At 46.5% G+C, this 14005-nt stretch overlaps 1 protein-coding gene across 6 annotated transcripts in view; it reads left to right on the top strand.

Moving 5' to 3' along the window:
- Positions 1-14005, top strand: part of meis2a (Meis homeobox 2a) — a 178921-nt gene that overhangs the window by 110375 nt on the left and 54541 nt on the right. For all 6 annotated transcript variants that reach the window (XM_084381826.1, XM_084381821.1, XM_084381822.1 and 3 more), the window contains exon 7: positions 2390-2504. In XM_084381826.1, coding sequence (XP_084237952.1) covers positions 2390-2504 — 115 coding nt within the window. The remainder of the gene's footprint in view (positions 1-2389; positions 2505-14005) is intronic.

Raw genomic sequence — 14005 nt, forward strand, 5'->3', positions numbered from 1 at the left:
TGGCCATAGCTGGCAAGTGATAGAGAGAGAGAGAACAAGAGAGCGAGACTGTGCGAGAGCAGCGAGCATAGTTTTTCAGGTCTGTCTCGCATCTTGCCGGCAGTGGGTGTCTCATTGTGAGGAAGTAGAACCCAGTCATTTTCTTCTCTGGGAGCAACAACAGCCCGTTCGGAGAGCAGCGAGCCCAGCTCAGCCTAAATACATTATGCACTCTGGGAGTCTGGGATTTTACCTCTCCTTCTCCCTTTCCTCCTCGTGCCATAAGACCGAATTAGACTGTTTTCAGAGGGTTGATTGCCACATTAGTGATTTTTCTCAGCTGTGTTGAGAATAACAGAAAATTACTGTACCAACATATGAAGTGTACCATGTGTTGATCGGCGGCCCAGAGAGGGAGCACATCACAAACATGCATCCCTCTCAGGGCAGGGACATTCTCCCTCGGCTGACTGTGGAGGGCTACAACCCACGCATGGGCTATTGTTCACCCTGTCTTCTTACCCCTCTTCTGGGTAATTCTCCGAGCTCTTTATCTGATTGCCATCCGGTGAACAGCTGACGCTGAGAGGGCCTTGAGTGGAGCGGAGGGTCTGAAGGGCCTTGTGTGTTTCTGTCTGCTGTTTTCAGCTCGGAGCTGTTTGAGAAAACAGCCCTCCTTCCCCAAAAAACTTAGCAGATAAAAGGGCCTCGCTCACAGGCATAGCAGCAGCCTCGCCTCCGCAGCAGAACAAGCAGCAGCACATCAGGACTGTGCACCCGGGGGAGCTCGGCAGCCGCTTGTCTTATAGCCTCTGTTTCCCTGCAAACCTCCACGAGTCTCCAGGCTCTATCCTGTCTGTCCTCCACCAGTACAGCTCACTCTGACTGGGGCACCAGAGCAGGCAGGCAGGCTCCTCTCTGGCGGGAGCTGAGGGGAAATAAGTTCATCAGGAACTCAACTGAAGTTAGACAAAATGGTAAAAAACGGTCTCTTTCTTGGAATATTCTGTGGCGTGTACATTTTCCCACTGCTTTCGCATGTATGTATATGTGTTTATGTGTGTTTGAGGGAGAAAAAAAACCCCATAGCGGGAACTGAGAAGTGGGTTGAGGTTTGTGGCAAGCCTTGGTGCAGGCCTGTGTTTGTTTGGCTTGGGCTCCGCTCAAGGGGCTGCTTCTCTCGGGGGCCCCAGACAACGCTGGGCTCACGTTCGCCAACATTTTGTCATCGTGCTCAGGTGACAGGTTAAATCGGGAAAGACTAGCTCGGGTTTTGTATCAAGGATGTTTGAAGTGTGCGTTCGATTCAGCCCGTGTGTAGTAAATGACGTGATCAGGCTGTCCCTCTATTGCCTGAATGGCAGAGGAAATTCCACCTCTAGCCTGCCTTCATGTGGCACTGATAAAGCCTTTCCTGTACAGTAGAAAATCCTGTTTCCCTGTCTGCAGCGGCAGGGCAGCGGGGAATGACCAGGAAAGAGAGGAGGAGGAGAAGGAGAGAAAATGAGCTCGGGAGGGAGGAAGGGAGGAAGGGAAGGAAAAAAGAAAGACGCCTTAAAAGCTATGAATTTGTTTATGGACTTTTCTTTGAAGTTAGCCAGCAAAGATTTAACACTTTTTTTTCAGCATGTGTTTGTATATATAAAAGTGAGTGTGTGTGCATGTGTGTTTATACTTCTTGCTCTATTATGTCATTAGCATGTGTGCGTAAGTGTATTTCTGCGAGCCTCTGTGGGCGTGTGTGTATGTCGGTGTGGGCGTGTGCACATTTTTGGCAGATTAGCAGGAGAATCACTGTCATATCTTATTTTCATTTCTGACAGTGGAAATGATTAATGGCGGCTGTGGTGTGTTTGGACTTTTTACCTCTATATTTCTCACTTGACACGGAAGTCTCAATTGGTTATGGTATAAACGAACTCCACTGGGCTCCGCCATATGTGTTTAGACAATTACTCACAAGTGCTCCACTTGCGATGTTCAAAATCAAATGCCACATTAACAGAGCTGCGTTTTGCTCTCATGCATTAATGAAACACTTTGATTACAGTGTTTTGACTTATTGCCAGCTGCTTTAGTGCATTAGTTTCTTTCTCTTCATCTATGATTTTTAGCGGCGTCGTTGATTGCCTGCTAGCTGGGAAATAGGCAGCGGGGCTCTTGGCCCTGCCAGGAGAATGTAAGCAGGCGAAGGACCCTCACAGCGCCTGTACACTCTTACAGATGTCACTCTCACTTTTCCAACATACTCATATGGTCTCTCTCTCTGTGTCTCTCCCTCCTTACCTTCCCCTCCTCTCCCCCTTCCTGCTCTCGCCGCTCCTGGTTTGCGGTTTGGACGGGGAATGTGGATGGATGCACGGATGGATGGATGGATCCCACGCTCGCTTTCTCTCTTTTCAAACCTCAGAACCCAGCTTCCTGGAGAGACCATGATGACGCCACCTCCACACACTCAGCCGGCACACCGGGGCCCTCCAGCGGGGGACACGCTTCACAGAGCGGTGACAACAGCAGTGAACAAGGTGAGCCAGCACCGAAATGGGCATGCATATGCACACACGCACATATACATACGCTTGTGCACTCAAGCACTAACACATAAACATACATAGATACAGGCAGGACATATTAATCATCATGCATGGGTAGAGTTGCCAACACTTTCTTTAACCCTGTCTAATGTGAGATCTACAGTGAATAGATGGCACATCTCTCTGCACACATCCATCCCAGTCCTTGCTCTTGCACACTGGATTATCCCGCTTTTTGACTGGCGTCCATGTAAACACATAGTCACACCTAAAAATGAACACGCTTATCCACTGTTACACTTGCGCGCAAATGCAAGCAACAGCCACTGTAATACACCGACCCAGTAAAGGGCTTTCCAAAATGTTGCTATTTAGAGAGCTGAACAAAAGCCGGTGATTAATAGTATATTTCTGCCAGTTCTTGTTTGCATTTAAACCATATTAACTTTGCTCGCACAACAGCCCCTAATTATGTCTCAGTGAGCCTTGTGTTATCTGCTACGTGACCTGCCAAACAGCAATAATGCATCTCAAAACAAATGTATTTGAATTTCTTACAGACAGCGTGTGCAAATCACAGCTATCTGCCTTGTATTTTTGTCACGGTCCGCATCAAATTTGACATGTAAATTCTCAAAAAAAAACGTGTGCCGTTAGTTGAATTTAGAGGTGAGGACAAGCGTCAATGCACGACGAGGTTAAAACTGTTTATTAAATTCAACTGATGCCTCTGCTAAGAGGAACACATGATGAGCTCTTGGCCTTTCCTTTCTTGTCTTCCCCTTGTTTTGAATGTACCAAGATCCCCTTCCACTGGCGGCACAGTGTGTGTGTGTGTGTGTGTGTATGTGTGTTTTTGTGAATCTGTGTGTGCCCTCTGGCTCCATGGTTTTGCATGAAATTTCATCACACCGTCTACACACACCAGCCCTCAGATACACACTTTGTAGCAGCCTGCTGCAGAGTGAAGCCGCTTGCCGTGTCCTTTCAAGGCTATCGTTTTGCCGATAAGCGATCAAATGTATCGATGGGATGTGTGTCTGTGGTGGGGCTGTTTAAATCATCTTCTCCTCATCAGACAGAAGCAGCAGTTGTAACCGTCTGAACCATTACTGACCACAGACCGAGGGCCGCAGCAGACCTCTGTGGTTGGCTGTGTCAGGACTAGCTGGATCACGGGCTGTTGTCAGGCTAGTTGATGATAGCTAGGGCCTTGGCTAAGCAACAGGATATGTCTGTTTGGCAGTATAAACCTAATGGGGGTACAATAATATGACACTTGAACCCGATAGGGATAATTCTCCTCCAGCATGGCACATTTAATCCGTATACATGACATTTGTTTTTAAGGATGGGCTTTCAGAGCGAATAAGAGTCACATTTTTTCACAAAAATATAGAGCGAAAATTACAATAAATGAGGTGTTGGATTTTACGGTATGAGTGTCAAAAACGCTGTGTGATTGCAGGTCAGAGCAGATGAGTTTTGGCACTCATCTTTGCAATTGCAAGTAGCATGGGAGATGGAGACAGCAGGAACAACAGAGAGAGGAGGGGGGATGAGAGAAAGAAATGCACTGCCTATTGATTATCTTACACACATAAGTACAAGTGACCTGTAATCCACAGAGCACTTATCGACTCCTCTCCCCACCGTATCCAGTAACAGCGGATCAATACAGGCCAAAGACAGTTACGGTACAGCACCATGCATTGGGCCAAGATGGACCTGGACCAGATCAGAGCCTGACCTGTGTTGAAGAGTGCCAAACGCTAGATCCACGAGCTCAAAACCTGTTTGTGGTTAAAGCAAAGTAAGCAGCACAGAATAGAAGCAGAGATTTAAAAAGAAGTCACAGAGAGAAGGTGAAAAAGTAGGCAGAGTGAGAAAAAAAACTGAGAAAAGAGAGAGAGGGCAGCTGATTTAATGGTCTAATGAGGCCGTCCTCCAGCCAGTTGTTTTGTGTGAGGCATGCTCTGACCTTTCGCTCCGCTCGGGAGCCCCGCCGCCTCATTTTTCACATTCTTGCAATTACGTTAACGCTTGAAGCGCTCGCTGACTCCCGACTCTGGCCCTTCCATTCTGACAGAGCCTTCCCTCCGCAACCTCTCTTCCACCTTTTCCCTCCTCCACTCCGCTCCACTCCACTCCACGCATGAACTCGCCTCCTATCTCAATACATTTCCACATAAAATTTGTAGTCCACACTTTCAAGTCCACAGAGGAAATGTGAAATGTGTGCTTCACTTCAGTAATGGGGTCTTTAACAGCTTGGCCCCTGTTAAAAGGGGTGACGATGTGGATCAGATGAGGAAGACAGAATAGATGAGAGAGAGCGTGAGAGAGACCCATAGTGCTTTTTGGATTCAGATGCCAAGAAAAACACCAACTTTCCTCCGTCCTGAAAGGTGTGTTGTATGTGTCCGCGTGGCTTGAAAAACATTGACCTCGAAAATTGATCCAAAAGCATCCCTGCGTTGAATTCGTAACACCATTTCTGTTTTGAAGGGTGAAAAGTTTTCTCCCTTTGGATGATATTACGGGATGTGTCGTAGAATAAAACTGAGTATCACTCACATATTTGTTTTTTCAAAAAGTACTGTTTGTACAGTACATACAGGACTCAAGACGGTCGCTGTGAGCAAAATTCACTTCCTCAATCTCCGGGTTACATCTCAGCATTGAGCATTGCTCTGAACCTGTGCCAAAAAACAATTTAACAAGTGCGCAAATATGTATTGCCCCTCTTGTGGAATAATTTATTGTCAAGCAGTAAACCAAGGTGAAGCATGCTCATAGCTGTCAGTGAAGATTGCCAGTTAAGGTTCTGACACATATGAAAGAGGTTTCGGTACAACACTCAGATCTGCAACCTTTCCCCAACCCCCTGTTCCTAACAGACGTTTTTTTTCCTGTTTTCTCAGAATTTCCCTCCAAAAAAAGAAAATATGAATTATCACCCTCAGGGCAAATTCTGCACTCTCACTTACTGACTCTTAGCGAGTGACTCCCTATGTTCTGGCTGGATAAACAAATATGAGCAGTTAACGGGAGACGGTTCAGAAGGTAACACACAATAACTTCATTGGCTCTGCTCGCACATCATTTTGATTAACAGTCCTTTGGAAGTCCTCCAAGCTTATCTAGAAACATCAGAGACATCAGATGCAGGGAGTTAAACTTGATGAATGTGCGTGCCTTAAGATAGCGCTCGTTTCCAAGCCGCTGTCCGTAATATGTTAAACACCCAAGGTGTGATGGAGCAGCGTGATGAAATACTCTGCACATTTGCCCACACCAAACACTGTAGAGTCAAATGCACTCAGTCATGAACTGTAAATCCCCGACACTGATTCAGCACGGTAGGTAACGTTTCCCCCTCTTGCTGTATATGTGGGCGTCTCACTCTGCGTGAGTGTGTGTGCATGCCTCAGCTCCAGTCCACACTTGTAATTATTAGCTATGCATGAAGACCAAATCCACGTTGACATCTTGAGTGGTGAGCAAAGGGGCTTTCTGTACAATTCCCCGATTCTACGCTAGATGGAAAAGGCTCAACAGAAGAGAGGAGAAAGCATTTTGTACATTTTCTCAGCAATTGAACAATCCCCACGCTCTGCGGATAGACAGACTCCCCAGAGAGACCGAGAGAGGCTGAGATGGAGAGAAAGGGAGGAAGAGAGGGAGAGCTTGAGTGTTCAGCTCCAAGGGAGCATGCTGCGCTTGATGGTATTGTGGTACATTTGTGTGTGAGTGTGTATGCATGGGGAGTGTGGTGAGCTCCCTTGGCCCTGGCCAGGGGCCCCACTCAGCAAGGTCTTTGTGGTTGAGCTCACCAGAGGGGGGTCAGCCCTGGTTGGGGACACGACTCCCTGTGTCCGCCCAGACAGTCCCAGCGTGAACAAGGCCTGTTGAATGTGGCATTTTCTGGACCTTTGGCCCTACTTTTTTTAAAAGAACACTAAAAAAATGAAGCAAGAGAAAAGAACGAAAACAAAACCACAACAGAAAGAACAGCAGAATCGGTGCTAAACGCAAGATGGAAGCCTTGTTGCGTTTTAGTAGCCTATACTCCAGCTCTGGAGTGATCAGCGAGGTGTGTCTGTGTATATAAAATATACAGTGTCTGCGTGTATGTGTGTGTGTGTTAGCTGGTTCCCTCTAAGTGCCTGTTAGAGTTTAATTTAGTGTAGTAATTAAAGCTGAACACTGGCCCATAAACAACAGATAAACAATAAAGCAGACCCAAGCCCTGCTGTTTCATGGCTCTCACTCCCAGCTGTTGGAGCACTGATAATTTTTTACACAGTGCCCCCACCTCACCGCAACACAATGCTGAGGCAACAAGGGTGTGTGTGTGTGTGTGTTGTAAATGTGTTGCTCGGGTATATTTTAGTGTGTGATGGCAGAAGCTGGACAAAAAAACCGCCAAAGACACATAAATACACAGGATATGTCCACTTCCCTTGTCGAGAGAAAACACAGTGAAGCAATCAGAAAGTGTAAGAGGAGCGGTCTCGCCACTTACGAAACCAGCTCGACGGCGATCACATAAACATTAAACAAAGTGCAGCCGCGATGAGCGCTCAACTTATAACCTGCAACATCCGAACTGCACTTCGACTAGCTAAAGATGCTTAATGAGGACGACAACGCTAGTGTTTCCCAATAAGCCTCCGTGTGCAATTCCAGCCTTGTCACTACATGTCAGCCGCATGTTAGTCAGGTGTCTGTTGTGAAAACAGTGCGTCTGTCTGATGGTTTGTTGGGAAGGGGCAGGGCCATTGTTGAAAGCCGAGAAGAGTTGCTGCGGAGGGGGAGAAAACACGGTACGGAGGGGATACTTTCATGATCCCATTAGCATAAGAGAGGCTAAATTATTCATGTGGAGTGCTTAATCTATGGGGAAAAGTATAGTTAATGCACATAGTTTTAAAATGGATCTCTCCCCGCCTCTGCTCTAACACCAGATTCTTGCTGGATTCAGCATTCGCGGGCATTTACGGGAACGGCTGTCACTCTCCCTCGCGCGCGCACACACGTAGCATGTGCGGGCATACGTGCACTCTTGCTTAAGCGCCTGCTGCACTTGAAGCTGTTTCAAGGGGCTCTGCTCTCAGGCTCATCCCCTCCTCTCCCTCTCTCCCTCCATAAGTCCCTTTCTCATCCTCTCTCTCCCCCTCTCTCTCTCTCCATTTATTCCTCTACCTCTCTTTCTCCCACACCTCCCCCCCCCTCCCCTCCCTCTTTTACTGTCTCCCTCACACTCCTCTCCTCACTCACCCCTCTCTGTCTCGCTCTCGGTACCGCAGACTACCTGGCCCTCATCCAAAATGTGATTAAAGAGAATGATCAGCTCCCTCAGCTCCCTCCTTCCTTCCTCCCTTCCGCTCTCTCTCTCTCTTCCCTTTTTTTTTAATGTCTCTCTGTCTTTTCTTCTGACCCTGTGTTATGTTCTTGGAGTCTATAGATCATGAGAGAGAGAGAAGGGAAAAAAAAAAAAACACGCAAAAACAGCAAAATCAAAGGAACTGTAAAAGGATGAGGACTGCCAGTAGAGTCAGCTCCACTTCCAGTAACAAAGTCCCGTACCCACAACATCACCACCACTCTGCGTCCACACTGCAGTTAGAGCCTTCTCCCCTTTCCCGCTCTTCCTCTTACCTTCTCTCCACTCCTCTCTTTCTGCCTCTTTTGGCCTGGTCCCTCTGGTCCATAATCATGAACAGGCCCCCGGCGCGACCTGGCCCAGCCCAGCCTGGCCTAGCTCGGCCAAGAACTGGGTCCTACACAGCAGGAAAGGCACATTAACTGGGTCAGCCTAATGTGCAAACTAATGTTTGGAGAACATAGGGAAAAAATTACCCAGATTATTCTGACAGCAGCTGAGGAGAATGTCTGTGTTGCGCCATTAAGGGGAAGCTTGGGGGAGACGTTTTTTGTTTTCTTTCTTTCTTTTCTTCTCCTTTCTGTCCTTCTCTGAGAATCCGACGAAAATCAGCTTATCTTGGAGAGAGCTGAGCATAATTAAGAAGCAGAAAGGAAAAGGTGTTGCAGGGAAAGTAATCATGATTGAACCACGGTTAAAGGAGGGGAGTGACTTTCTCCCTCCTCGGCCAAAAACAAAGACAGAGTGCAGCATTGTTGTATCGGTTCATTATACGGCGGGTTTACACACCCATGTTCCATTGCTGATTACTCCAGCGCATGTGGTGATGATGAGGAGTGCACAGGGGTCTGATGTAATATGGCTAAAAGGGATTTGAGCGCGTGCCCCAAAGGGCATTTCCATGTCCATTAATGCTGCCGCCGCTGTATTTTCACAAGGATGACAGTGCTTCGATTCTTTAAAGGGAGAGTGTTTTCCCAGGAAATTTTCCGTCTTGTTTCAGCAGGCTAGCCTGAAGGGGGTCAGCCAAGAAGTCACCCTTAAGAGGTGATAATCCAATTGCTCTAGTCCTCACCAGATTTGTTTTCCCCCTTGTCTGGCAGCGTGTTTGTGTGTGTGTTTACAGAGAGTGTATGCATGCGTATGTGAATGTAATAGACAGAGAATGGGAGGCAGAGGCAGTGAGATGCCACCGGGTCCTTCTGTGTCCGACCCCGGGCCCCATTCTAGATCAGAGAGAGGTTATGGAGGCCAAGTCTGTCAAAGGCACACCTGCAGGGAAACTCCAAAAACCCTGACTGCCAGCTTACACAGGCCCGTTTAAGGTGTGCTTATTTGGAGTTTAACCCTGACATCAAATGTCCTTTCCCTCTCTCCCCCTTTGTGTTTGACCAATGGGCCTTGTGCTCTTTTACTTTCTTTCCTTTCTTCTGTCTCCCTTGGCTCTTTAATCTCTTCCACCACCCCCACCCTCCCAATTCTCCTCCCCCTAATATCCGAACCCCACATCACAGCAAAGGTCCCTCCCAAAAGACAGCGAGCGGTTGAGCAGAGTGGCTTAGCAAGGCCAGCTATAGCTTGTTCACTTGCTGTGTGGTTTTCTCTTGTGTAAACCAGGGTTTACACACTGAAGCATATTTGGAGCTGAGCGGAGCAGCTATACCCTACAGGTAGTGCTTTAACCATGCTGCCACCGTCCAAGAGAGTGGGAGGATGATAAAGGAAGTGTGTTACAATCCGAGTTCTTCCTCTCTGCTCCTGATTTTCACGCGCACATCTTTCACGTTTATGCAAAGCTTTTGAGGGCATTATGCAAGATAAGCTCATTTTCTAGTCTGATTCCTACTCTAGTACATGCTTTAATGACTCTTAAAGCCGAGGGCTGCTTTTTTAGGCATAATAGCAGTCCCGCGGTCTCTCAGTTTCCACGTAGCCAGAGTGCTTTTTCCACACCTGATCACTTTTGTTCACCCATTTTATGGCTATTGGGGAGCAGGCGGAGGTGAGCGATTTGACAGTGGTTAGTGCCATGAGCCCTAATGTTTATTGGAAGCAAGCGTCTAATAATTTTTGATTACCCCAGAGGAGGTATTAGCCATGTTAGTCAGCAAGGATAATTTCTTATTTACATGCCCCAAGCAGTGAACACTCTGAAGGAACACTGGGGCTAAATGCGCAACAAAACGAATCAAACATGCCAAACGAGATGCTCCATCCTGGCTGGCTGCAGGGCTGAAGCTGAGAAAACCTTCATTATGCATTTACCATAATTCATTTAGAGGGTTATCAATTTGCAGAATACAGAGGAGATGTTTGGAGGGGGAAGCAAGAACACCATATCAAACGCAGGAAGAGAGAAAGGAACAAGGGAAGGCGAGATGAAAAGGAGTAAGATATTCAAGGATAGCTCAGTGCCTGGATTTTTTAAATGTTGTTCCAATTACACACTTTTCCATGTACTGAGGCAGAACTTGCATGTTAAATGCTGCAATCTCTTCCCTTTTACCGCTGTCACGCTCCGCCCCCTAAAAAAAGCAGAAGCTGATTTCCCTTTAATGAAAGCCATTTGGCCCAGGAATTCTCGTCTACACAATTTTTGTTGAGATTGAGGCTGCACAGAAATGTTCTAGCTCAAATATTGTCTTTCTGTTCATTTCGGGTCGCTCTTTGTTTGGCTTCTGCCCTGCTTACTCAAGGGTTTCTTGTATCTGTCTCTCAGTGTGGATTTCAGGACAGTTACTACATGTTTTCATTTTTCTCCCCTGGCAACACACACTGAGAGAAGAAAAAGACCTTTAAAAGCATCTTTCCCTCCGCCACCAGGCAAGGATGACTAAGGCCCCATTAGAACAATTGGAGGAAACTTAGGGAGACGGGGAGTGTTTAAAAGAATGAAAACAGCCAGAAAGCAACACTATCTTGTGATAACCAGTGCTTTCTGTCATTATCTAAACACAAAAAAAAACCCTCCACCTTGGAAAAATTGTGCTCACTCTATAGCTTCATTCAAAAATAAAACAATGAAAAGAGAGAGGTAGAAAAAAGCGAGACAAGAGAAGAAAAAAAAACATTTAACATTTTCCAAAGTGAGGGGGAAAAGCTGCATTGTTTAGTACGAATGCTGACTCCCAGGGATGCAGTCCTTAGACAACTGAGTGTCTGCAGGAGACATCTGTGAAGCCTGACCTTGTGACCCCGGAAAGAATGCTCTTAAGGTGGGGGGAAAACTGCCTTTACCACTGCACCATGGCCTACAGGATAGCCCAGGAGCCGCACAACAAACGCAACCTCTACAGAAAATAACAACAGACCAAGAGTCGATGAAAAAAACACAAGAACGAGGGTGAAAAAAATGTGGAAAAGTGTGGAGAAAACGCAATAGAGATAGCGGAAAAGGAGGCGGATAACATGTACAGAATACACAGACGGACTTGATCTGAATTGTGCCTCACAGACCTGGCTGTCTCCTTTGGCCCCCCCCATGAGATCATTTTCATCCTTTATGAGTCAAAAGGAAGCCCGGTTGAAAATGAAAGGTTACACAAGCCAGAGCCCAAGCCCTCGCAGTGAGAGAGCAGAAGATCCCTGCTGCAAGGGCCCTGCTGCTATTCAAAGCACCTGCCATTGTGTGGGCGCCCATCCAGGCCTATTGTTGTGCAGAAATTAGTCGTGCTCCCTTTGGCTCCCTTCGGCTCCAGAGGCATGCGGCAGACCCCCTTGTTGTTTTGGGTTCAGATACGTGGTTGGATAGATGCGTGGCCCCGGCTACCATCACCTCTGGCTGTGGCCCTTTGCCCTCTCTCCCAAAGCACAGTATCATTCTGGGTTTTTTTTTTCTGTTGTTCACTTCTCAAGAACACTTTCAGGCCAACATTCCTATAGTTTTCTCTCTCCTCCTTTTGTACTCCTACTCTCCTTTCTCCTTTGGTGTATATGCTTATTGTTCTTTGGAGCACCCTCATTATACCCATGGTTATATTTTAAGGGCCTCTCTCTTTGATTTTGGTCTCGTGGGGAGCGAGTGGTGGGCTGGTGGGAGCTGTAGGGCTGGCCCAGCTCTCAGGGCTCCCCAGCCAGCGTCTCGGAGAGTGGGCTTGGGGGTATTGTTGGGCTGGGCACCACCGGTGCTACCGCTAGTGCAGGGGGTGTATGTGAGGGGAAAATTGAAAAGTCAATAATGAAGGCCGCACAAAAAAAAAAAAAAAGAAAAGAGAGAGTGAAACAAAAGGAGATGGAGAGCTTCAAAAAGCTGAGAGCTATAGAGCACTGCTAATTAATAGCATCAGAGGAAGACCTCTTTTTTCTCCCTTCTGGAACTTTAATGCTGCATATTAACTTGCAAGGCGAGGCGATTAAGAGCTCACATTGTGAGTCAGGTCCATCTCCGCTGCCAGACCAACACGCAGTAGCCATGTTATATGAGGGAGAACTGGTAATGTCTCTCAGAAAATAGCATTGTGTGGCCAGGAAACTAGAATCCGCTGTATACTGTAATGCAACCCTACCTTTGTGATCATAAATAAATAAATCAATGTGTTGGAGAGATGTTGATTCATGCCTGTGGTCAGTTTTAGGCTAATATTTTGTTTTTCTACATGTAAACCAGATGATTAAATATTCGAAACAACTCTAAATTTAATGCACCAGCACAAAGTGCAGCTTCAATGCACCATAGAGGTGACTTAAACCAAAAATAAGTGAACTAGTTTTCAAAAACACAACTTTTTCAGTGAGGAGGTATTTATTACAAGGTTACTCTATTGCATTTCATTACAGAGGCGTAGCATATCCTTGCGTTATTCTATATTTACATTCATTTGTTTCTCTGCATTTGTCAGACTGTACCCTTATTCCAAAACATGTGTCGCTGCATATTCCTACTCACCCTTTTCATGCAGCTAATCGAGGGGTAAAGGGACGGAACATGAATTTTGGTGAGCCAGCGAGGCAGAGTGGCAGTAATTCGAACCAAGGCTTTGCAATTTGTATTTTTCACAGCGGTAATAGGCTCCTCTCTCACTGTTCCCTGCCATGGCAATTTCCACTGCCAACAGCTGTCAAGCCCCTAAAATCAAAATTAGTGCCATGGAATTGGGCCGTAATGAAATGACCTGCTGGATTTACCTTAAGGAGCAGGGCGGACAGTCAATACTAGCCACGTCAAAAGCCCTCTCTCTGCGTGCCACGGTCCCATTAACGAAAGGAAATAGTCTCAAGTAAATGTATTAAGCACTACTTCCACCTTCTAATTATATTTTTTCCCTTCTCCCTTCATAATTCATTCACTCTTTCATTAGTTCTTAATATTGGAAAAGGCTTTTAACTGGCTCTTCTGGCCTCGTGGGGTCACCAATTATTTGTCACTATGTATTACAGGAGTGTCAGAGGAGTCCATGTTGTATATAGGGTATAAATGTAGTGTCCCACCACAGCTAGGTTTGTTCAGAACACATTCATTGCAGAAATACAAGATTATTTCTATAATTTCACATAGAATAACACAGAATCCAGAGCTGTGGTCTCCCCCCCGCCTCTGCTTCCTATAGAAAGAGGTGAATGTGTGCCAGGGCCCAGTGGAGGACACCAGGCCCTGGTTATTGACTTGTAAAGGAGCCGGTAGGTGAGGGGTCTTGACAAGACATGAGCGGCTGACTCTCTTGTAAAGCTGTATCTGATTTCTCTGCTAGTTGGCTCCCCGGAGAGACCCGCTCTACCCCTCTGTTGATCAGACTCTCACTCACAGCTGTATAGAAAAACGCGGCGATAAAAAGAATGAAAGAGTAGTTTTGTGAAAGAAGACGCTCTCGTTCAGTGTGCCATGATTCTGTGTTAAGGTGAGAATGAGAGCGAGGGAGGAGGGAAGCGAAAGGGATCAGCTGCTGGGTGAAAGAGCTGCATCCTAGAGTACATGCATTATCTCAGAATGGAAAAAAACCCTCCTTAAATTAATGTTTTGGCGAGTTGTGTAACACTGACTCCTCGATTTCCGCGTTTGTGGAGGTGTGATGGTACAAAAATAACAGAATTGCATCAGCAAGAGGGCAGACAAAGCAAGTATCAACTAAGCGTAAGCCTCGCTTCTCACTGATCTGACTAATTTATG

This window comes from Pagrus pagrus (genome assembly GCF_965226575.1).
Source record: "Pagrus pagrus genome assembly, chromosome: 18".
Taxonomy (NCBI): Eukaryota; Metazoa; Chordata; class Actinopteri; order Spariformes; family Sparidae; genus Pagrus; species Pagrus pagrus.